This window comes from Mesoplodon bidens (genome assembly GCF_964165515.1).
Source record: "Mesoplodon bidens genome assembly, chromosome: 15".
NCBI lineage: Eukaryota > Metazoa > Chordata > Mammalia > Artiodactyla > Ziphiidae > Mesoplodon > Mesoplodon bidens.
Genome location: NC_138171.1, coordinates 27,126,315 through 27,150,935, shown reverse-complemented (window position 1 = coordinate 27,150,935; position 24,621 = coordinate 27,126,315). Strand labels below are relative to the sequence as shown.

Sequence of the window (24,621 nt, the reverse complement as noted above, 5' to 3'; positions counted from 1 at the left end):
ATCTATAAGTGGTCTTAGTGATGTTCTCATTACTAAGAATGGCTACTTTATTTTATTGTTATTTTTTTTTAAGAATGGCTACTTTAAATTGAATTTTTGCTATGTGTCCAGTATTTCAGAAACATTATCTGATTTAATAGTCACAAGTATTCTGTGAGAACAAGTATTCATATTACCCATTTTACATTGGAGAAAACTGAGGCTCACAGAGGTTAAATAGTTTTCTCAAGATCACATAGGCAGAAAATGAAACAACAGGGATGGGATTTGAATTCTCGTTGGCTTTACTCCTAAGTCTGTTCTCTCTATCACAGTATATATTTTATGTATATTAACCTCTTGCCATGTTTGTTGAAAATATTACTACTGGTATTTTAGTTTTAGTTTTTCTTGTAGCATAAAAGTTAATCATTATATAGTCAAATTTATGGATATTTTGTAATAGCTTCTATAGTCTATTTTAGCTGTTTTTTCGGAAACTTTTTCAATATTTTGGAATAAATTTTGTATCTTTTTTCATAGTGTTATCTAAGTTAATATCAATTTATTAGGTAATAATTTTTGGTTTTGATGGTTATTTTATCACAGGTTAAAAATCTAATCTATATAATGCCTTTAGGTTTTTTTAACCACTGAGTCACTTTCTCCTCTCCTCTCCTCTCCCATCTCCTTTACTGATTTGCCTTTTAGGCAGAAGATTCTAAAAAGTACTGAGGAGCAAGAGTTGGAGAAGAGAATGAAAATGCAGCAAGAGGTGGTAGAGATGCGGAAAAGGAATGAAGAATTCAAGAGATTTGCTCTTGCAGGAGCAGGTCAGCTTGGTTCTGATTGAGTCTGATTTATGAGGGGGTGCTTCTCATAATCTTGGTAGGGTTTTTGAAGTCTCTAAAGCACAAAAGTCTTTCTTGGTCAGTAGTCAGCATAAAAAGATGTGTTTATTTAGAAACCTGGACATGGGTACCATTCATATCCCAGTGATCATTCCCTAGAACATTTTACATATGTTGGTCCTTTCTTAGAGCATGCTGTTCCTCTCCATCTCTAACTGAAGAAGTCACACCCATCTTTTGAGGCCTTTTTCCATGAGTCCTTACCTCATTTCTCTAAGTGGAGTTAATTCCTCCTTCCTTTTTTCTCCTAATTCTTTTTCTTTGTATTAGAATAAGAAGGAACTAGGATTGAGACAGAAGATAGAGCAATTGGGCAGACCAGCTTTTTGTTATTGTCTTCCCATTTTATCCTAGTCAGAGGAAAAGACAGCTGAGTGAATCCAGTTGTAGTTATGGAGGAAAGTATGACTGAGAGAGCTGAAGGGATCAGAGTTCTGCTTTGCTTTGGCATAATTATCATTGGTGGAGTCAAAGCTGTGAAGCTCTGCTTACTGGGTTGAAAAGCATCTCTGGAGTTTATAGGGTATCCCTCTTGGAGATGCTTAGTTAAGTGTGCTTTTAAAGTCAATTCATAGCTTTTCCTATCAAAAGTATTCCAGTTTCTCTGTCTCCAGAGCTATGACCACAACTGGGAGGTGGGATTCTTCTCCCCTGTGCTACCTTACAACAGTTTGCCTCTGACTGAAAGGCCTCAAACCCAATAGTACTAAATGAATAAGGCACATATATTGGTGTCCCTGAGGACTGTTTCAAGTGTTGGCTTATATGTAGAGAGTAAACAAAGTTAGATCCATGGTAATAGAAATACCAAAAGGACTGGATAAAAGGGGACTTACTTTATGTTCTCTATTCTTAGTGTTATCTGTGTGTTTTACTCTGCTCCTCCCTCAGGGCTCCCTGTGAAGAAATCAGTGAGCCAGGTAACCAAATCAGTTGACTTCCACTTCCTCACAGATGAGCGAATCAAACAACATCCTAAGAACCAGGAGGAGTATAAGGAAGTGAACTTTACATCTGAACTGCGAAAGCATCCTCCGTCTCCTGTAAGTTGATAGACTAAATTAATATTCTTGTTAGTAATTCAGTGAGGATTCTGGTGTAGTATTTGTGGTCACTAGTTACAATAATATAATTGAGAAGAGCATATGTTTTTGAGTTAAGATATGTCTGAATCCTCACTTTGCCCCTGTTAGCTGTATAATCTTGGATAAATCACTCTATGTCTCTGGGAAGCATCTTATCAAGTTGCTGTGAAAACTGAATTGAGAAAACTGAATTGTACACAAAACACATAGAATTATGTGTGGCAAGTTGTAGGTACAGGCTTGTTACAGCTTGTGCTATTACAAAATTTTTGAAAAAATCTTGTGTCTGCAAAGTTGTGTGCAAAATATAACAGGGTTTATGGGGAAAATGGGATTGGGGCAGACCACTCAAACCCAGTTTTGTTACCAGAGCACTAACAAAAACAGTAACAATCCTAAATAAAAATTCTAGCACTAAGCATTTCTCCTTGCATTTGCAGTCACCATCATCACTTGGTGAAGTCAGTCCTTTGCAGTCTTAAATCCTGGGGTTGTGCTTCTTCCTTTGGGACGTAAGTCCTTGAAGAGTTCTGTTTCCAATCAGAGACCAATTTTATCAAAATTAATGACCCAAAGAGTAGGCTTCTTCATCAGTCAGTTTTTGGTAGGATGTGTGGAGAGAATTTGATTCAGGCAGCTGCCTGACCTGATTCAGGTCCAGAAGCCCAATTAAAAATTTTTAAATGGGACTGGGGAATGGGATACCTTTGTAGCTTTTCTCGCTTCTAAGAAAACTTGCTCTTGATTGCTTCAAAACATTAACATGGGCTTCCCTGGTGGCGCAGTGGTTGAGAGTCCACCTGCCAATGCAGGGGACACGGGTTCGTGCCCCGGTCCGGGAAGATCCCACGTGCCGTGGAGCGGCTGGGCTCGTGAGCCATGGCCACTGAGCCTGCGTGTCCGGAGCCTGTGCTCCGCAACTGGAGAGGCCACAACAGTGAGAGGCCCGCGTAGAGCAAAAAACAAAAAAACAAAAAACAAACAAAAAAAACATTAACATGCTTGGGAAAAATCACCTTATGTACTCTTACAGAACAGATAATTTGTTAAGTGCTAGTTGCTTTCTCCCCCTTTTCATTTTATTTTTATTTTTACTTTTAAATTTTTTTGGCCACGCTCTGTGGCTTGTGGGATCTTAGTTCCCCAACCAGGTATTGAACCCACACCTCCTGCAGTGGAAGCACAGAGTCCTAACCACTGGACCATCAGGGAATTCCCCTCTCCCCCTTTTTAAAAGATGGGAATAGACTGTTTATAACCCTTGCTCAAGGACTGACAACTTAAGAAGAAGAATAATCTTGGATTTACACAGGCCCTTTTTTTTTTTTTTTTTTTTTTTTGCGGAACGCGGGCCTCTCACTGTTGTGGCCTCTCCCGTTGCGGAGCACAGGCTCCGGACGCGCAGGCTCAGCGGCCATGGCTCACAGGCCCAGCCGCTCCACGGCACATGGGATCCTCCTGGACCGGGGCACGAACCCGTGTCCCCTGCATCGGCAGGCAGACTCTCAACCACTGTGCCACCAGGGAAGCCCTGACCCTTTTTCTTTTGATCCTCTGTACTGAGTTTGTGGCTTGTGGTAGATCTGAGCTCTTCCATAACACTTCATTTGGGGAACAACTTCTTTCTTTTCAGGCCCGAGTGACTAAGGGATGCACCATTGTTATGCCTTTCAACCTGTCCCAGGGAAAGAAAAGAACATTTGATGAGACGGCTTCTACGTATGTGCCCCTTGCACAGCAGGTCGAAGCCTTCCATAAACGAACCCCTAACAGATATCACTTGAGGAGCAAGAAGGATGATATTAGTAAGTTTCTTTCCAGTATCATACCTGGCTGGAGCCTCCCCTAGAATTCCCTTTCCTTACATCTTAGGCGCAAATTTGCCTTTAGTTGAAATCCTCACTTTTGAACTAAAGCATGGTATGTGCCTGTATGCAGACAACAAATGTATACATAGTTGAGCATTTCTCAAACCACCCAGCTATCTGTCCATTTATACCCATCAACCACCTTGATCCTCCTGATCAATAATTGGCCAAGGGGAATTAAGTTAACCTGAGATGTCATTACACATCAAGGCTATCTTTACCATGTGTCAGTGTGCATTTACTGACCTACAGAAAATGAAAACATTCCATTCACTTAAGGTTGTGTGCTTTTTGTTCAGCGATTCAATAAATGTTTTACCACTACAAAGCAGACACTCTGTGTGGTGTAAGGGAGTATAGAAGTGAGCAAAACGGACTTGGTGCTACTCAATATCAGATTTCTAATTCAGTGAGACAGATAAACAAATAGATCATTACAAATTATGGTAAGTGCTGTGCATGTGGAGGTAGATAGATGTAAGAATCCAGGGAGGTGCGAGATAGGGAGAGCAGGTCTGTATGCTGAGAGGTCCTTAGCAGGGAAAGAAGATGAAGATAGAGGAGAGAAAAGAGATAACCGATGACTAAGTCCCTGTGCAGGCAGGTAGGAGAGGGATACTTAGCACAAGTGGAGTGATGGTTCTTTGAAAGGAGGGTGGAAGAGAGCAATGGGTGTAGGTGCTGCTGAGTTTGATCTATATTTCTCTTTTTGTGCCAGTACCATGAAGAGGCTGTCTTTTCTCCATTGTATATTTTTGTGCTGGTGAGTTTGTAGATTTGGTGGTGAACAGATAAGAGTAATCTAATCTAATAGCATCTGTCTTTATGAAAATAATTCCTACGAAAAGAAGATAAAGAAGTTTGAGGAGTGGAGGTGTGGTATACAATAGTTGTCAAGAGTGTAGGGTAGTATTCTGGATAAAGCAGAATCTATTTGTTTTGACTTTGAAGGTTTCTAAGTTTTTTCTGCCTTTGCATAGGCACTGTTTAGTGCTATGTTAGGTAGCCAGATGAATTCCTTTAAGGACAGCATTTCCTAATATTGTTATTATGTTCTAGTAACCATCTATCAGATTTTATATTATGAAAATAATGAAATGTCTTTCTTTATTCTAATGGAAATGTAAATATTAACCATGACTTTCCAAATAATACATGACTGTTAGAGTCTTATATACATTGCTCTTAGAATCTTGGTCCTGGCAAATAGAAAAATTATTTTCTGCAATTTTTATTTAAAACTTTGTACTGTTGTAGCTCAAAAATAGTTATATGTATACTTGAAGGCTGGCTTATTTCTAAAATAAGTAGATTTGGTTTCCATCTCCCACTGTTAGGTAATAAGGTCTAAATTAGAGGATTCATTCTATGTAATTTTGAAAATTGACAAGGTTGCTCCTGGCCAGATAAATCAATATTTTCTATGAGTGCTGGTGATGATCTTAATATTGATGCTTTGACATAGTTTTTTCTTACTTTTTCCGTTTGACTTTCTGTGAGAGGTGGTCTTGATGTTTTGATGTAGACACTTTTAGGGAATTCATAATATTGGGAGTTATTACTTGGTCTTTAGAAAGGCCTTATTTTAAAGCTGGAATAAGTGAAAATCTTATTTGTCAATAACAAGCAAAATAGTTGGCACTGTCAATAGAAAGTCAGTACAGGCCTGTGCAGTGAAAAGGAATCCATCAGACATAAATGGATTTCAGATTCAGAAGATGATAGCAGAGTTTACCCAAGGGCTGCCTTCATCATACCCTTCAGTAAAGAGTGATAGGGGAGAAGGGACTGAATGTTTATCAGATTGACTGACATGAGCTGAGCTGAGTGTAGAGGGCCAGCCACTCTGTGGTTTGGCATCTCTGGGCTGCTAGCTGAGTCAGCACCTACAGGTAAACGGGGTCTTGGAGAGCTAAGTGGATGTCTGTGATCTCGGTTTACAGCTCTGTTACCCTCCAAGTCTGTGGCCAAGATATGCAGAGACCCACAGACACCTGTGCTGCAAACCAAACATCGTGCAAGACCTGTGACCTGCAAAAGTGCAGCAGAACAGGAGGCTGAGGAGCTCGAGAAACTGCAGCAGTAAGTTTCACTGCTAGTGTTTGAGGAGGAGTTCCAAGAACGTGCCTACTTTCCTTTCAGTTCTGTAAGGGGGACAGTTAACTATTTTTCTTGCCTTGGTAATTATGGCATTTGAGCTACAGGCTCTGCCTTGCCACTGTGATGAAAGGATTGAAAGTGGGAATATGGAGCTGTCCTGGAGTGTAAACTGGTAAAACACTATTGTGGAGGTCGCAGTGGGGGAACTTACTTATGATTCCAATAAGGAGTGTCCTCTGAGGTTAGTTTAGGTAGATCTCACCCTTTTATGGCTACCCAAGGGAACTGGAACTGTGATTAGTGCTAGAGTTTGTCTCCTGTATTCTTTCTTCCTTCTTGTACTTTCTTTTTCTAAAAAAAAATATTTATTTATTTATTTATTTGGCTGTGCCACGTCTTAGTTGCAGCATGAGGGCTCTTTTCGTTGTGGCATGCAGGATCTAGTTCCCTGATCAGGAATCGAACCTGGACCCCTCGCACTGGGAGCTCAGAGTCTTAACCACTGGACCACCAGGGAAGTCCCCTTCTTTTACTTCTTTTTAGAAGGGGGAGTTTCCTCTTGCAGAGAAACCCCAATCTTTAAAGTGGTGGGAATATTACACTGTCTCATTTATTCTTTGCTCTAGAGGTAGAGACAATGGCTATGAAGAGAGTTGAAATTTTGTTGTGCATGATGGGTAATCTTAATGAGTATTATTTTTCTGGTTTTGGCCTACTTTGTTGTTTATGTAGTTTTCATTTTTATTAAAAAAATATTTTTTGTGGTTGTCACTTAAACTCTCACCTTACAGATACAAATTCAAAGCACAGGAACTTGATCCCAGAATTCTTGAAGGTGGGCCCATCTTGCCTAAGAAACCGCCTGTGAAGCCATCCACTCAGCCTATTGGCTTTGATTTGGAAATTGAGAAGAGGATCCAGGAGCGAGAGTCAAAGAAGAAACTGGAGGATGAACACTTTGAATTTCATTCTAGGCCCTGCCCTACTAAGATCTTGGAAGATGTTGTGGTAAGAGTGGGGAGGCTCTGCGAGCTGGCAGAAGTGCCCTGCTCATGACCACAGATCCACCCATTCACAAATGTTTGAGTAGATACATGATCAGGGCATCATATTAGGAGCTGTGGGTGATAAAGAGACATGTCAGAGGTGGATTTTGCTCTCGGGAAACTTAAAGTCCAGTAAGGGGTACAGTATAGGTATAAATAATATAAAGAGTGACAGAAGTGCTCTAAGAGAGGTGACAGTTAAAAGTGCTGTAAGTATTCAAAGGAGATAATGATTTCTTCCAGATAGAAGGTTCAGGGGGTGCTTTGTGGAGGAGGAAGCATTTGATCTGAGCCTTGGCAATGTATAGTGGTCATCCTCATCATCGTCATCTTCCTGTCGTTACTGTCATAATAGCTGACACTTTCACTATGTGCCAGGCACTGCTCCTAGCCCTTTGTGTATATTAACCCATTCATTTTGATCAGAACCCCTTCAGGCTGTCTACTCTAATTCTCACCAGTTTCAGATGAGGCACTTGAGGCACAGAGAGGTTAAGTAGCATTCCTAGGGTACTCAGCTGGTAAGTAGTGGAACAAGTATAAGAATTCAGGCACTCTGGCTCCAGAGTTTGTGACCTTAACCCTTCATTATATTGCCTCTCCACTCTATGGTGGAATTTGGACTTGTAGAAATGCAAATGAAATGGACTGGCCAAGCATTCCAGGCAGTGGGAGTAACATAAAGTCCCAAAGGTGGAAAGCATGGGGCGGCTACTGGGAACTGTAAATGGGTCATTTAAGCTGGAGAAAAGAAGTATATCAAGAGGAGCACCTGGAACCTAGATTAGAGAAGTGGCTTGTAGTTTGATGATGGGCTCACAGTCATGATTTTAGAGAAAATATACAATCAAGAAGAGGTGCCACAGTCAGAGAAGAAGTAATGGAGTTCAGCACCTGCCTAAGTGCAAAGACGGTTTTCAGGTATATTTCCGGGCAGATGGGGAAACATCCTCCTCCCAGTTTGGATCGCCTTTTGTCCAGGTACTAAGAACTGTTTTCCCGTCCTCTTTCTTTTTGCTTATCCTTTAGGGTCCCCATAGTTTTAAGTGAAACTGTGCACCGATATACGGTTGGCCCTCCTTATCCATAGGTTATGTATCTGCAGATTTAACTAACCATGGATTGAAAATATTCAAGAAAAAAACTAGAAAGTTCCAAAAAGCAAAACTTGAATTTGCTGCTCTCAGGCAGCTATTTACAAAGCATTTACATTGTATTAGGTATTATAAGTAATCTAGAGATGACTTAAATTCTACAGGAGGATGTGCATAGGTTATATGTAAATACTACACCAATGTAAAGGATTTGAGCATCTTCTAATTTTGATATCTTTGGGGGTCCTGGAACCAATTCCCTCAGGATACTGAGGGACAACTGTATTACCTTTGACTGGCTATTTAGTTTTGTTTATTTTCTTAGCACTAAGTCAGAAGCAATCTGAAGTTATATTTTCCAGGCTTTAAAAAATCATGATGATGCTTACAAATGGTTCTTCCTCTCTTCCCTTGCCGATATCTTCTTTCAATTTGAGAGCTTTCTGCACATGAGACCTCTTTTCTATTCACAATGCTTTTCTTTTTTCTTTTTCTCTTTTTCTTTCTTTTTTCGTTTTTTCTGTGATGCATACATATGATAGGCCAGACTCTGTTACACAAACTTTTAAGAAACCTCTGCCCACTCAAGTGATTAGTCTCCAAGAGCTGTGCCTTCTTTGTCATTACCTGGTGAGGAAATTGTTCTGAATACAACAAGGGAACTGTAGTTTGTATGCAGACCTCAGAATCCTAGACCCAGAAGGGCTCAATGTTTTCATTTTACACATCAGAAACCCAAGGCCCAGAAAAGAGAGATGACTTCCATGAGGCTTCTGTAACGTGCATTTGGCACCTTACTTTTAATAACATTTTTTTCTCCAAGCTCCTGGCTTTTCCCCGTGTTACAAGTTTTTTGTTTTTTATTTAATTTACCTATCACCCTCTCGATTTTTACTGTATTCTTTGTATCTCATATACCAGTACTGACTTTAATTGACTTTATATATTCTTAAAATCATCAACTCATTTTAAAAGTAATTTTAAGGGGAACATTTAAATCATTATGTAAATGGAAAATCAGTACTTTTTGCCATGAATAACAACAATAATAGCTATTACTTCTATAAAGCTTATGTGCCAAGTTTTATTCTAAGCTCTTTATATGATAACTTACTTAATTCTCATAACAACCCTATGAAGTAAACACTGTAGATACTATTATCAGTCTGTTTTGTAGAGATCACAAGCCCAAGATCACAAACTAGCCAGTGGCAGAGCTGGGATCTGAATATGGTTCCAGGGTCCATGCTCTTGTGTTAAAATAGAAGGTGCCTTTTAAACCAAAATGTTCTTAGGAAAATATGTGATTATTTTTTTAAAAAACATGGTCTACATCCTACCTAACATCCTTTTCCATATCACCTATATTACCTGAACTCCATTTTTAGAAACACTGATTTAGGAAATTGGTTTGGCAGTTTGTTGTACTTTGGAAATGTTGGGGTGAAGTGTTAAGTGGGGAAGGGTGACTGGAGTTCATTGGGAGTTAAGTGAGATCTTAGAGTAGCATTGTACCAGGTAAGGCCTTGTTGAGAATTCTGCATAAACAGATGAGCAAAACACTAGGTAAGTATGTTAGATGCTACTGAATGGATATGGTATGCTGTAGGGAAGTGATTGCCAAATCCAGCTGGTTCTCAGAATCCTCTGGGATTTTATTATATAAACAGATTCCCAGGCTCCATCCCTGGAGTTTTGCTTTGTTAGGTGCAGCATAGATTAGAGAGAGCCCTGATGAAGACCTTAGTGTCTGACACACAGTAAGCAGTCGTGTTGTTAATAGTAATAACTATTGCATGCTTACGTTGTACTGAGTGTTTTGTGCAGATTCTCTTATTTATTTCTCATAACTCTTAAAAGAGATATTGTTCTTTTTTTAACATCTTTATTGGAGTATAATTGCTTTAAAATGGTGTGTTAGTTTCTGCTTTATAACAAAGTAAATCAGTTATACAATGTTCTATTATTAACCCTACTTTTCAGATGAGGAAGGAGATGCTGAGAGGTGTCTAGTATGCAGAACCAGGATTTGAACCTGTCATCTCCTTAAACACTGTTATTCTACCCCACAATGCTGTTATCATTGTTTATTTTGGCAAATGCAGTTTCTGAATTTGATGCTGGCTCTTAGCAGCTCTCTCCCTACTGAAATTTCCAGTGACATCACTTCAACTTTTGGATTCTAGAGAAGCAAAGCATAAAAGGAGGCAAAGAGGGCCTCCCTGGTGGCGCAGTGGTTGAGAGTCCGCCTGCCGATGCAGGGGATACGGGTTCGTGCCCCGGTCTGGGAGGATCCCATATGCCGCGGAGCGGCTGGGCCCGTGAGCCATGGCCGCTGGGCCTGCGCATCCGGAGCCTGTGCTCCGCAACGGGAGAGGCCACAACAGTGAGAGGCCCGCATACCGCAAAAAGAAAAAAAGAAAAAAAAAAAAAAAAAAAAAGGAGGCAAAGATGTATTTATTCCCTTCCACTCTTCTTCATTTTTTAGAAAAGGAGGCTTTGAAAGGAGAATGTGGCTTGCCCATAGAAACGTTTTTAAAAGTTGGTGGCAGAACTGAGGTTAGGTGTCTTAACTTCTAGTGTTGGACCCTCAGACAGCAGAAGAGCCTGCCTCCCAGAGTCCGAATGCAGCTATCTGTCTGACACTGTTGTCCCCATCCGTGTCCCCTGGTGCTGAAGCTCTCTTTCCATGCGTCCTTACGGTGTTTCTTGTGCTCTCCAGTGAGTAATTTTAGCAGCAACATTTTAGGGACTTGGGGAGACCAGCAGCCTTTAAAAAAAAAATTTTTTTTTCATACTCCCTGAGATATAATATTGCTTCATGGTAATCTCCTAATTGCTCTGGGACAGGCCTGAGAACTTGTCCCAGGGCACGTGGGGGCATATCCTGCCTTAGGGAGAAGTGCTCACCCCTAACATCCCATCCCCCATCCTGGGCTGCTTTTCCAAAATGTGTCATCTGTCCACCCACATTGCTCACTTCTAACCATGTATCACCTCTTTAGAGATACTTTCCCTCGGCTTCCTTTCAGAGTTTCCCCCATTATCCTTCAGCTCCACATTCTGTTGGGTTTCTTCAGAGCACTTGTGAAAATCAGGAAATACTTGATTTGTTACTTTTTCATTGTCTCTTTCCTCCACTAGAATGTGAACTCCCTGATAGCAGGGACCATGTATATCTGTACTGTTCACTCCTGTTTCCCCAGCACCTAAGCATCACAGCATGGGCATTGCTATATTGGATAACTGCATGAGCAGCAGTACAAGCTGAAGTGCACCAGCCTATATTAGACACTGGGAATTCGAATGGAATTAGGCACAGCCTTTGTCCTCAAAGCTTTCACAGTCTGGGAGAACAGATTGACATGTAAACAAATAAGGACAGTAATGCTAATCAACATATGTTCATTGAACAATTACTACTTCTTGTAGGTGCTGTGGAGAATGCAAAGGAATGCAAATGGCAATATCGCTGCCCTCAAGGAGCTTATAACTAAAAAACCGTAAAATAATAAAACAAGAAGCCTTCTCTGTCTCTAGAAACCCAATGTCTTTTTCTTTATTTCTGATTGAGCCCCCTATTGGCTTTGATTGCAGTGGAGATGGGGTGTGGATAGATAGTTGCTGCAAGGTTGATTTTCATAAATCACCTTTCCCTCACCCCCAAGTAATTATGAGGATTGATCCTACCCATAAATATCTCTTTCATGGCTTACTTATTAGAGATTTCTTTTAAAATGCACATCTCTCTGTTGGGAGGATGCAGAGAGAGGGGAAAAATAGGAAAAGCAACATTATTTTAAAACTGAGTCCTCAGATACTTATTTCAATTACTATATTTTATGAAAAGAAAAAAACCAAGGACTAAAGGCTATCTCATGTTAAACAGGTTGTGCAGACTGGAGTCAGAGCCGGGCTAAAACAGACCTCTTGACTCCTTGCTCAGTGTACTTCCCATTACCGCGTATCCTTGGCTGTGTTCGAGCTACAGGCTGGTGTCCACAGGTGTCCAGGATGTTGTAGAACAACAGATTTTTGTTGTCGTTTTCTGGCAAGCATTATTTGAAAACCCATTTCATAGACTTTTGTCACTCTGATTACAAGTTCTGCTGTATTAAATTTTACTATACCAGTGATTCTGGTTTTCTTTAGAAAATGTATGAGAACTTTCACAGCAGAATGAGCATTCCCTTTACAGTGGTCACCTTGAGCATTTATTAATTCTTTCCAAAGATTGATATTGTAGAAAGCATTTTGGAAAAACCACTGGTCTTGGATCCTGTGGCACAGTCTTTTGGATCTCTTCAACGATGGCAAGTCTTCATATTTTAAAGATTAATTTGCTCTTAGGGGCTGGTCTAAAGTCATTGGGAACTAAAACTTCTGAGTAGTCTAAAATAATAGAGCTGGAAACAATTTTGCTTAATTAAAAGTAAAGATTGAGCAATTGCCTTGCATGGCCCTAAAACTGGCTTTGAAGGCCACTCCAAGAAAGGTATTCCAAACATGTTTGGAGCAGTTGCAGCACTGTTGGGATTAAGAAGTCTCCCAGGGTATAAATTAGAGTCCAAGAGTCTTCATGTCCAAGGTATAAATTCTGTTATTCATGCTTACTGTATTCATTCAACAAACATTTCCTGAATGCCTTATGCTTGCCAAGGTCTGTGTTAGGTTTTAAGGGTTGATGGAATAACAGTCCCCACTCTCAAAGCACTCATAGGTTAGCAGGAGGAGATGAATACCTAAATAAACAAGTGCAATGAAGTTTCATATGTACCATGATAGACTATATACAGGGGAGAGTGGGATCAGTAGGTCTGGAGGAGTGGAGCAATCTATTGAAGGGTTTTATCAGAGAGGAGATGCTTTAGTGGAGGCTTGAAAAGAAGGGTTAGATGCTTCCAAGCAGCCAGAGCATTTCTGAGAGAGCATAAGCAAAGGTATTGCATTGCAATGAGAACCAGTGTTAAATTTTGGTAGCTGTCAGTAGTTCATTGTGAATGGAGGGTAATGCCTAAAGAGGGGCAAGAGATATGCCTGGAAAGTCAGGCAGGGTTCCAAATTATGAAACACCTTGTACTTCATGCCAAGGAATATGTTATACTGTTGTAGGTAGGCAGTAGGAGCCATTAAAGAATTTTAGGTCAGGAAGTAACATCAAATCTTCTGACTGTATAAGAAGATGGACTGGTGGAATGAGAGAAGCTGAAGGACTGTTAGAAGGCTAGTGGAATGGTACAGGCAATAGATGATGTGGCCTGTGTCATGACAGTGAAGAGTTAGGAAGTAGAATAGAGAGCTGATGGGGCCAGCAAATGGATGTGGGTATAAGAAATAAGGAGTTACTGAGGATGTCTCAAGGTTGTTTTAATTTTTTTTTTTTTTGTGGTACGCGGGCCCCTCACCGCTGTGGCCTCTCCCGTTGCGGAGCACAGGCTCCGGATGCGCAGGCCCAGCGGCCACGGCCCACGGGCCCAGCTGCTCCGCGGCATGCGGGACCCTCCTAGACCGGGGCATGAACCTGCGTCCCCCGCATCGGCAGGTGGGCTCCCAACCACTGTGCCACCAGGGAAGCCCTCGTTTATATCATTTAAAAAAAATTAGATCCCACATATAAGTGATATCATATATTTGTTTTTCTTAAAAGACATCTTAAAAACACAGAAATAATATTTAATAATAATTTTTTTGTTTCAGCAACTTGTCCCTCCCCCCTCAACATTATGAATACTGTTCTGTCAGTAATAAAGATTTATTTTCTTCTTTTTGATGACTGTATAATATTCTATTGTGTGGATGTACCACAATTTTTTAAAATTATTTTTTATTGGAGTATATTTGATTTACAGTGTTGTGTTAGTTTCTGCTGTACAGCAAAGAGAATCAGTTATACATATACATATAGCCACTCTTATTTTAGATTCTTTTCCCATATAGGTCATTGCAGAGTATTGAGTAGAGTTCCCTGTGCTATACAGTAGGTTCTTATTAGTCATGTACCACAATTAGTTATGTACCACAATTTAAGAAAGGATTTAGCCAGTTCTTTTTTGATAGATAGTAAGGTTATTTGCAATTTTTTTATTCATTTAAATTTAAAAATGCTGTATTGAAATATACCTAAAAACTAAACTAGAGATCAAATACTAGAGATGTAATATTGGGTGAAAGAGTATGACCATTTAAAGATTTAGTAGCTAATTCCTAAAGGTTGTACCAATTTGTGCCCTGTACCTTACCCAACTGTATAGGAGTGCACGTTTCTCTTCACCTGTCAACACTGGTATTAACCAGTCTTTTAATTATTACTCAGTCTTATAGGTGAAAAATAATACCTTATTTTACTTTATATTTTTAAAAATTATTGAGATTGAGCCTCTTGTATATCTTTGTAAACTGCTTGTTCTTTATCCAGTTATTTGGCAAAAGGAAATTAAGCTAGCCCTTGCCCCGTACTTTTTTACATTTGCCTTTTGAGGTTAATATTTTAAAATATAAGTTCTTATTTTAGAGATGTATGTGGAATAGGTTTAAGAGAATAGACAGTATCTATTCTATTCCTAGATAACATTTGGAAGTCCTTTTTGATTTTGTTTTTAAGGGATTGGGGTATAAAATTGGAGAGAAACAAAATATTGACAGTTTATTTTGTAGTGTTTTTCATAAATACCAAAAAAGATTTTGATGAATCCTATTTTTGTTGAATATACAAATCAAACTATGTTTTTGTTATTTGCTGTTCTTCTGTCATGTTAATCCACCTTTGGAGCGTTAATACATACCAGTCTTAGTTGGATAAGTTAACAACATACTGAAATAACTAGCTTTTTTTGATTCCTGATATGTGAACTTCTAAGAAAGGGATTGATCTCATCACACAGCCTAGTAGAGATTGTTCTAGGATATCTAATTGAGTTGCTTACTCCTTCCAGGGTGTTCCTGAAAAGAAAGTACTTCCAATCACTGTCCCCAGGTCACCGGCCTTTGCTCTGAAGAACAGAATCAGAATGCCCACCAAAGAAGATGAGGTGATTCCCTGGGATGGGGGTTTCTACTCCTTCTACATAATCAATCTAAGCATTATTCTTTCTTAAACTTAGTGGAATACAAAGGCCATCACTCTTGTCTGGAGTTGTCTTAACAGTGGGTATGAATTATTGATCACCTGTTTTTGCTCTTCTAAGAACAAAGTAGTTAGTAAGGGTAGGAATCTTTTGGCTTTCAGTGGTAACTGGTTGTAACTTATTGGAGTTATGTTTGTTTCTGTTGCATTGGAAATCACCCTGTTGTAACGTGGATCAAAAATTCCCAAGACCTATACTCTATTTTGCCCCAGCTATTGTCACCTTTCAGTGAGGGACTTCTAAAATTCATACTAAGCAGTTACATCCACCCTGCCCTTAACTATCTCCATTAATCCAAAGGTTGCAAAGGTGACTGTGTGGTGATGGTTCATGAAGTTGGAATATATAAACTGTCATTGATCAGGCTAGTTTCTTGTTACATCCCCCATTTTATCTATAAATATCCAGAGTTAGGGTAATTTTACAGCAGATCTCAGACATAAGCCTTTTTATAGGTTCATTTGAAACTAAAATACACAGTAATCTTATGTTACCAGCTTGAATCCAATCAACTTACTTGGTTCTATTCTGGGTTTGGCAACTGGGACTACTCCCAGTCACATGTTTTAGTGGAGTCTGAAGTCTGGGTCAAAGAAGAGGCCAAGGTATATGCTTGGTTAGTACTTTTCTTCTGTTCCTCATTTTATTCAAAGTGTTTGATATCATTTAGTTTTTACAACCTTCCTGTGAAAAATTTTAGATCCTTTAAGAGTAATTGTGTTAGTTTATCAAATGCTTTCACACTGGTTTCACCCAGGAGAGTTGGTAGATACCCCTCTTTGATAGAAAAGGAAGCTAAGACCTGAGAGGTTGAGTGACTTGCCTTAATTAATGACTTCTCTCATATAATGTCTTCTGACTCCACATTCAGAGGAGGTGAGAGAGAGCGAGGAATCTTGTTTCTAAACTGCATTTTTTTCTTTAGGAAGAGGAGGAGCCAGTAGTGATAAGAGCTCAACCTGTGCCATATTTTGGAATGCCTTTTAAGCCCCAAGTCCCAATGGGGAGAACTGTGGAAATATGCCCTTTCTCTTTTGATTCTCGAGACAAAGAACGTCAGTTACAGAAGGAGAAGAAAATAAAAGAACTGCAGAAAGGGGAGGTAGGTGTTGCCATTTCTGCAAGTAGCATAGTACTATTCTTTGATCCCTCAAAGGTAATCTTTTATGTTGCACTTTTAACTATAAATCACTGACTTCCTTTGATCCCTCTAAGAGCCTTATGAAGTATAAATAGGGCAAGTAATTTAAAGTGCCATTAAATTACTTGCCCTATTTATACTTCATAAGGCTATTTAAGTGCCATTCTGGCACAAGGAGCTTAAGTGACTTGCCCATGACCATGCTGCTAGTTATTGGCAATATTGGGAGGAAAACCTTGATTTCCTTTTGAACCCATTACTCTTTCTGCTACACCATGCTGCTTTGAAAACTGGCCTTTCCTATTTTTTAGATTCATCCAAATATTCTGGAGCAGCTGTTGCTTTCTGGCTAGAAAGGCCTTATCTTAAATCTTACATTTTCTTTTCTGTTAGGTGCCCAAATTCAAGGCGCTTCCTTTGCCTCATTTTGACACCATTAACCTGCCAGAGAAGAAGGTGAAGAATACAACCCAGGTTGAGCCTTTCTGCTTTGAGACCGACAGAAGAGGTGCTCTGAAGGCACAGACTTGGAAGCACCAGGTGGGGTGGGGAGAGCAGCTAAAATGTGAATTGTTTGATTGTTGATTTGTTACAATAGGTAGACCCACTACACCGAACTTCTGGGAACTAACATACCGGATTATTTTAGGGGCTGTCACTGTAATCAGGGGTCAGCAAACATTTTCTATTAAAAAGTTTGCTATATATTATTTTAGGTTGTGCAGGTAGTCTCTGTCACATGTTCTCTGTGTATGTGTGTTTCAACCCTTTAAAAATATAAAAGCCATTTTAAGCTCAAGGGCTATATAAAACGAGGTTGCAAACTGGATTTGGCTTGCAGCTTAAGTTTGCTGATCTCTGCTGTAAGTGATCACCTGGGGAATGTGAGAACTGTTAGGCTTTTTTTGTGTCAGGAGATTCTTAAAGATCTCATCTATTCCATTTATTAGACTTGTTCATTAAATGTTCACTCCTTTCTGTTGGTGCTTTGATAAGAAACTGAGAATAGATTCTCAATATGGTATGTTGTTTTCGCAACATAGTGTGCTATTTGCTCTTTATAGATGACAGGTGATTTAAAACAGTCAGTTGGTTGTTGGCTGGTTTAATTGGATCTAATTCTGCCCTGTCTGGAAAAAAATCTCCTGAATCCCTAAATTTGTCAGTATTGATATTGTCTCTTATTCTGGACTCTGTCCAAAAGGGGCTCTGGCCTAATCTTTGTTTGTAGAAAGTCATCCCTCTTGAAGCCCAAGAGATATGATTGCTTAAGTTACTAAATATAGGCTCCCTGTTGGTACTGTTCTCTAGGAGAACTTAAAAGACAGTTGCTTTGGAAGCAGTAGTGAATCTCTTGTTCAAGGATCATGACATAGAATGTCTGTATGTGGGATATTTTCCATAACAAAAAGATCTTTTTAAATGTTTCAGTCATACATAAAAGTAGAATAGTATAATGAACTTCCATGAACGGTCACCTGGTTTTCTAGGGATCAAAACTTGGAAAATCTTATTTCACTTCAGTTCTACCTGCTCATCTCTATACTGTATACTTCTGCCTATACAAGATTACTTTGAAGCAAATCCTAGGTGTCATCTCATTTTATCCAAAAATACTTCAATGTGTAACTTTAAAAGTATATGTGTTTACACGTATATGATATGAAAGGGGTTATACACTAAAATGTTAATAATAGTTATTTATGGTGGGATTATAGGTGACCTTATAGAATTTCATTTTTAATTTTCATCCATTTTTTAAAATTTTTTATTTTTTTATACAGCTGGTTCTTACTAGTTATCCATTTTATACATATTAGTGTATACACGTCAATCTCAATTTCCCAATTTATCCCACCACCACCACCACCCCCCACTGACTTTCCCCCTTGGTGTCCATACATTTGTTCTTTATATCTGTGTCTCTCTTTCTGCCCTGCAAACCGGTTCATCTGTACCATTTTTCTAGGTTCCACATATATGCGTTAATATATGATATTTGTTTTTCTCTTTCTGACTTAGTTCACTCTGTATGGCAGTCTCTAGATCCATCCATGTCTCTACAAATGACCCAGTTTTGTTCCTTTTTATGGCTGAGTAATATTCCATTGTATACATGTACCACATCTTCTTTATCCATTCGTCTGTTGATGGGCATTTAGGTTGCTTCCATGACCTGGCTATTGTAAATAGTGCTGCAGTGAACACTGGGGTGCATGTGTCTTTTTGAATTATGCTTTTCTCTGGGTATATGCCCAGTAGTGGGATTGCTGTGTCATATGGTAATTCTATTTTTAGTTTTTTAAGGAACCACCATACTGTTCTGTAGTGGCTGTATAGTGGCTGTATCAGTTTACATTCCCACCAGCAGTGCAAGAGGGTTCCCTTTTCTCCACACCCTCTCCAGCATTTGTTGTTTGTGGACTTTCTTTTGATGTCCATTCTATCTGGTGTGAGGTGATACCTCACTGTAGTTTTGATTTGCATTTCTCTAATAATTAGTAATGTTGAGCAGCTTTTCATGTGCTTCTTGGCCATCTGTATGTCTTCTTTGGAGAAATGTCTATTTGGCCTTCTGGCCATTTTTGGATTGGGTTGTTTGTTTTTTTAACATTGAGGTGCATGAGGTGTTTATATATTTTGGAGATTAATCCTTTGTCCATTTGCAAATATTTTCTACCATTCTGAGGGTTGTCTTTTCGTCTTGTTTGTAGTTTCCTTTGCTTTGCAAAAGCTTTTAAGTTTCATCAGATCCCATTTGTTTATTTTTGTTTTTATTTCCATTATTCTAGGAGGTGGATCAAAAAAGATCTTGCTGTGATTTATGTCAAAGAGTGTTCTTCCTATGTTTTCCTCTAAGAGTTTTATAGTGTCCTGTCTTACATTTAGGTCTCTAATCCATTATGAGTTTATTTTTGTGTATGGTATTAGGGAGTGTTCTAATTTCATTCTTTTACATGTAGCTGTCCTGTTTTCCTAGCACCACTTATTGAAGAGACTGTCTTTTCTCCATTGTATATCCTTGCCTCCTTTGTCATAGATTAGTTGACCATAGGTGCATGGGTTTATCTCTGGGCTTTCTATCCTGTTCCATTGATCTATATTTCTGTTTTGGTGCCAGTACCATATTGTCTTGATTATGTAGCTTTGTAGTATAGTCTGAAGTGAGGGAGTCTGATTCCTCCAGCTCCGTTTTTTTCCCTCAAGACTGCTTTGGCTATTCGGGGTCTTTTGTGCCTCCATACAAATTTTAAGATTTTTTGTTCTAGTTCTGTAAAAAATGCCATTGGTAATTTGATAGAGATTGCATTGAATCTGTAGATTGCTTTGTGTACTATAGTCATTTTCACAATGTTTTCTTCAAATCCAAGAACATGGTATATCTCTCCATCTGTTTGTATCATCTTTACATCAGTGTCTTATAGTTTTCTGCATACAGGTCTTTTGTCTCCCTAGGTAGATTTATTCCTAGGTATTTTATTCTTTTTATTGCAGTGGTAAATGGGAGTGTTTCCTTAATTTCTCTTTCAGATTTTTCATCATTAGTTTATAGGAATGCAAGAGATTTCTGTGCATCAATTTTGTATCCTGCAGCTTTACCAAATTCATTGATTAGCTCTAGTAGTTTTCTGGTGGCATCTTTAGGATTCTCTATGTATAGTATCATGTTATCTGCAAACAGTGACAGTTTTACTTCTTCTTTTCCAATCTGTATTCCTTTTATTTTTTTTTCTTCTCTCATTGCCATGGCTAGGACTTCCAAAACTATGTTGAATAATAGTGGCGAGAGTTTTCCTATAGGTTTTACAATCTGGATTTTGCTCATTGTATTCCCAACGTGTTGATTAATATGTTCCTCTATCTCCTGTATTTCCTATAAATGAGTAGTCAGATCTAGAGGCTTGACTAAATTCTGGTTAGATTCTTTTTGGGGTTGGGAGGGAGAATACTTTACAGGTGATCACATCCAGGGGTATATTAATGTCTACTTGTTTATTTTTTGTGGTGTTAAGTAGGCCTTAAAAGTATCTTAAAGGTATTTTCTAGTTCTCAGTGGGTTCAGATGTTGTTAGTCTGATCTACTTAATGTAAAAGGGATTTTAATTGAGTTTAGATTAAATCACCTGCTGTCTTTGTAGATGAAACTGTTCAGAAACATTCGAACTTGAGTCATTGAGATGGTAGTTATGGAAAGTAGTGTGGCTGCTTATCTGACAGATTTTCTTTCTAACAGCTGGAGGAAGAACTAAAACAGCAGAAAGAAGCAGCTTGCTTCAAGGCTCGTCCAAACACCGTCATCTCCCAGGAGCCCTTTGTTCCTAAGAGAGAGAAAAAATCCCTTACTGGTAGTATTTTATGTATTCTTGGGGGATTGGGGCAGAATGGTTAGACTTCCTGGGACTCAGTTGTGTCAGTACGATGCTGTGTCAACCAGAAGCATCTGCCTGTAGAGGATCTAGTTTTTTCTCCCCTAGCTCCTTATTGAATCCAGCAGCTATGTTGATTTGTAGAGTGTGTTGGGGTCAGATTCATAGAACAAGCACCTGGCATTTCAACAACAATTTTACTTTCCCCACCCAGAGAGTAGCAAGTAAGTGAGGGAGAGCCAGGACTTCTTTCTGGAGTTCACCCTAAAGCAAGCCTTAGATAGAAAACATTTGACTCCTTAAGCACTGGGCAGCGTTTCAGAAAAGTGGGATTCTTTTCCTAAATCTCTCTCACAATCACTATGTAGTTTTGAGCAAGCTACTTTACCTGTGTAGGTCTTGCTTTTCTCCTAATTAGATGTTTTATAGGGGCCCTTAAAATTTTAGGACTTTTTGTATGTGGTTTACTCCACCTTTCTCCCAACTGGGCTTCCTTAGAGCTCCACCTTTCTGTTGCCATGCATATCTATCACTTGCTGGATCTGTGGGGCTAGGTTTATGCAAGTCTTGCTTGTGCACCAATATTCTCTCTGTTTCTGTACTCAGAGGGCCTTTCTGGTTCTCTAGTTCAAGAAACTTTTCAGCTGGCCACTGAGAAGAGAGCCAAGGAGCGGCAGGAGCTGGAGAAGAGGATGGCTGAGGTGGAAGCCCAGAAAGCCCAGCAGTTGGAGGAGGCCAGGCAACAGGAGGAAGAGCAACAGAAGGAGGAGCTGGCCAGACTACGGAAAGAACTGGTAACCGGGCAGCATGAGCGCTGACTAACCCATGGTTGCGTCTGTTTTGTTTTATCTGTACCTTGCCTTGTTCCAGAAAGGATCTAAGGTGGCCTCCAAGGATACATCAAAGTTGAGTGAAAATGAGAAGCCAGACAAACCAGGGGTGGTGACAAAGTTGAGGAGTGAACTAGGCTAAAGATGTGTACATTGTGATCCATGGATCTGCTAAGTGATATAAACAAGCTAGTTATTTAAAAAATACATTTATCTTTGATCCTGAATTCAGTCAGAATTTCTTCCAGGGGTCTAAATAAGGAGGACATCAGGTGGTATACCAGTGCACAGTGATATATTTGTAGGACTGTTTATTTAACTTTTCATTATTGCCTTAAGGCTTAAGGAAACCAATGTGTTTTACAATTAGAATACATAGGTAGGGAAGGACATGGGAATTGTGTGACAACTATATTTTCATTTTCCTCTTAATACTTGACTCAAATTCCTTGGAGTTATAGTGCATATCATTCCAGGTGACCTTCCATGTTAACACTAGATAATGATTTAAATATTAGTTATCCAAAAAGAAAGCTTAATTCACATTAAGGACCCTTTCACTAGGAGGGCAGCAAGCCACATTAACTGCATTAATAAGGAAGAACACAGTTTTAGATGGAATTTCATATGCTTAGTAAAAGGATGAATATAGCAATATGTAAGTTGTTGAGGTTTTGTCTAAAAGTGCTAAGCCAGCAGCTGATACAGCTGTTGGTAGAGGTGACTGGCCACAGGAGGGCTCTAGGGACAAACTATTAAAGGGACTAGCTTCCTGACAAAATCCAAGCTACCCTATGCTGGTTGGATGTACTCACAAAACCAGCCTCAAGTGTTTTGACTTTTCTTCAGCGCTTGAATCCTGCCTCTTGTGTTTGTCTGTATCATAGAACTCTCTACTAATCTGGCTTGATTCAGGGTTGATTTTAGACTGTAAGAAGGATGGATGGGACCATGCCTTCTCCTGGCAACCCTTCTTGGTTATTTTATTTTATTTATTTATTTTTGTCCATGCTTTTGGTGAATATTAAGACTCAGTAATCTTAAGATTGTACTCTGGCAAATTCTTAACATGTATCTCCTTTCTGCTGCAATTGAGTACAGCCCTGTTATACCCTAGTACTGAACAGTCAAACTGGAGATAGGTGCAAGCTGAGGGATCCAGCAAGACCTGAATAGAAACCTACTTGAGCTCCAGAGCTCTTGTGCTTTGCTGCTAGACTGTGTTGCCTCCCCACAACCCCCAAATTAGTGACTGGGATTTGCAAAACTATACAAAAATGTTCTCAAGAAGAGGAATAAAAACACCCATTAGTGTAGTTCTCTAACATCCTGATCAATGGTAACTTTATTTTTCTCACTCTGCAGGTACACAAGGCAAATCCAGTACGCAGGTACCAGGGTGTGGAAGTCAAGTCAAGTGACCAGCCCTTGACCGTGCCTGTATCGCCTAAGTTCTCCACTCGATTCCACTGCTAAACTCGGCTTTGAGCTGTGGACACCATCTGGGAATCAGAGCTACTCTTCCCATTAAACCAGGAGCCTTCTTTGTCACGGGGGCATGGAGAGAACCCATTTCTCCAGGCTTTCTCCTGCCCATGCCTGACAAGTGTGGACTCCAATTTCATTGAGAGCTGTTTTCCTACATTATTGTGGCTAATAATAAGACTCAACTCATGTATGTCTCAACCAGACTCCATGTAGTTATTTCCTTGGAACCATCAGTTGACCTTTAATATGGGTCTTAACTCTGACTAGAATTTAAAGTCTCTGTATCAGTACAGTGTAATTTCTGTTGCCCTTACCCCCCGCCCCCCCTTTTTTTCTATTTTAATCAGAAAATAAAGATAGTTAAATACTGAGATAGGATTTAAGTCATGAATTAAATGAGGAACCATCAGTAGTATGTCAGATTCTTTCCTCTTCTCTGTGCAAAATGAATTTAGAGTTAAGGAGCCCTTCGCTACGAGGGAGGAAGCCTCATTAACTGCATGACGAGGAAGAGACTTGACTGGCGGGAACCTCACAGCAGCCATCGGCTGGCTTTGGGTAGAGCTTGCTGTTCAGGCACGTTCTTCCCTTGTTGGTGCTGATAATAGGGGGCGCTGAGTAGTACACGTTTTAAGTCCTCCAGTGACCTAGATGGAATAAATATGTTTGTCTTCCCTCCCTGATTTTGTTATTTGATGTTTTTCAATCTGTCAGCCCCCTTTGGAGGTCACGTCTAATTGGGGAAGTGGGTACTTTGAGAGGAGGGTCTAGGAACTTTTTTTTTTTTTTTTTTTTTTTTTTTGCGGTACGTGGGCCTCTCACTGTTGTGGCCTCTCCCATTGCGGAGCACAGGCTCCGGACGTGCAGGCTCAGTGGCCATGGCTCACGGGCCCAGCCGCTCCGCGGCATGTGGGATCTTCCTGGACCGCGGCACGAACCCGTGTCCCCTGCATCGGCAGGCGGACTCTCAACCACTGCGCCACCAGGGAAGCCCTCTAGGAACTTTTAAAAGCATAGGCTCTGTCCTTAAAGGGAAGAGCTTTGTGACTTTTTTCTGTCTTATGTCAGAATATCCTTCCATATTTTGTTAACTCCCTCCTAGGAACCACTCTGGAAGCCTGTTATGCCTTCAAAACAGACTGTGCCTTCTTCTCTAAATGTGTTTTTTCCCATCTGGTAAACTCTTCCTTATAAGACTCAGCTCTAGTAAAATCTTTTTCATAAACCTTTCCTTGACCATTCGACCTCCTCAGGTAAGGTACGATTTCCTTCTTTGTGCCTCCCAAATGTTTCTTATGTATATCTCTAGTAGAACCACTGAGTTACTTGTACTTGTTTACAAACTAGTAGAGATGAAGATAACTAAAATTATGTTAGTCCTTGAAGATAAAAATTACGTTAATCATATCTGTATTTCTCATAGTTGGCACAGAATTTGCTAGGTCCATGTTATCAATAGTGTATTTTCTTTTCGACTTGATATTGTTTATGAACTCTACTCTGTACCAGTCATCTTATTCCTGTGCCACGAGATATAAAAGCATCCATCTTCTGCCCAGGCTAGGCCTAGGCACTATATATGATATTA

The 24,621-nt window shown here is 39.6% G+C and overlaps 1 protein-coding gene across 3 annotated transcripts in view; it reads left to right on the top strand.

Annotated features, from left to right (window-relative positions):
- Window positions 1-23,716, top strand: part of TPX2 (TPX2 microtubule nucleation factor) — a 55,230-nt gene extending 31,514 nt beyond the window's left edge. For 2 of the 3 annotated variants that reach the window (XM_081257197.1, XM_081257198.1), the window contains exons 8-18: window positions 691-812; window positions 1,782-1,933; window positions 3,609-3,780; window positions 5,787-5,925; window positions 6,735-6,951; window positions 15,016-15,111; window positions 16,133-16,309; window positions 16,742-16,888; window positions 20,583-20,694; window positions 21,322-21,509; window positions 22,911-23,716. In XM_081257197.1, coding sequence (XP_081113323.1) covers window positions 691-812; window positions 1,782-1,933; window positions 3,609-3,780; window positions 5,787-5,925; window positions 6,735-6,951; window positions 15,016-15,111; window positions 16,133-16,309; window positions 16,742-16,888; window positions 20,583-20,694; window positions 21,322-21,509; window positions 22,911-23,021 — 1,633 coding nt within the window. In that variant the 3' untranslated portion in view covers window positions 23,022-23,716. The remainder of the gene's footprint in view (window positions 1-690; window positions 813-1,781; window positions 1,934-3,608; window positions 3,781-5,786; window positions 5,926-6,734; window positions 6,952-15,015; window positions 15,112-16,132; window positions 16,310-16,741; window positions 16,889-20,582; window positions 20,695-21,321; window positions 21,510-22,910) is intronic. The other variant, XM_081257199.1, reaches the window with a different exon arrangement.
- The last annotated feature ends 905 nt before the right edge of the window (window positions 23,717-24,621 follow it).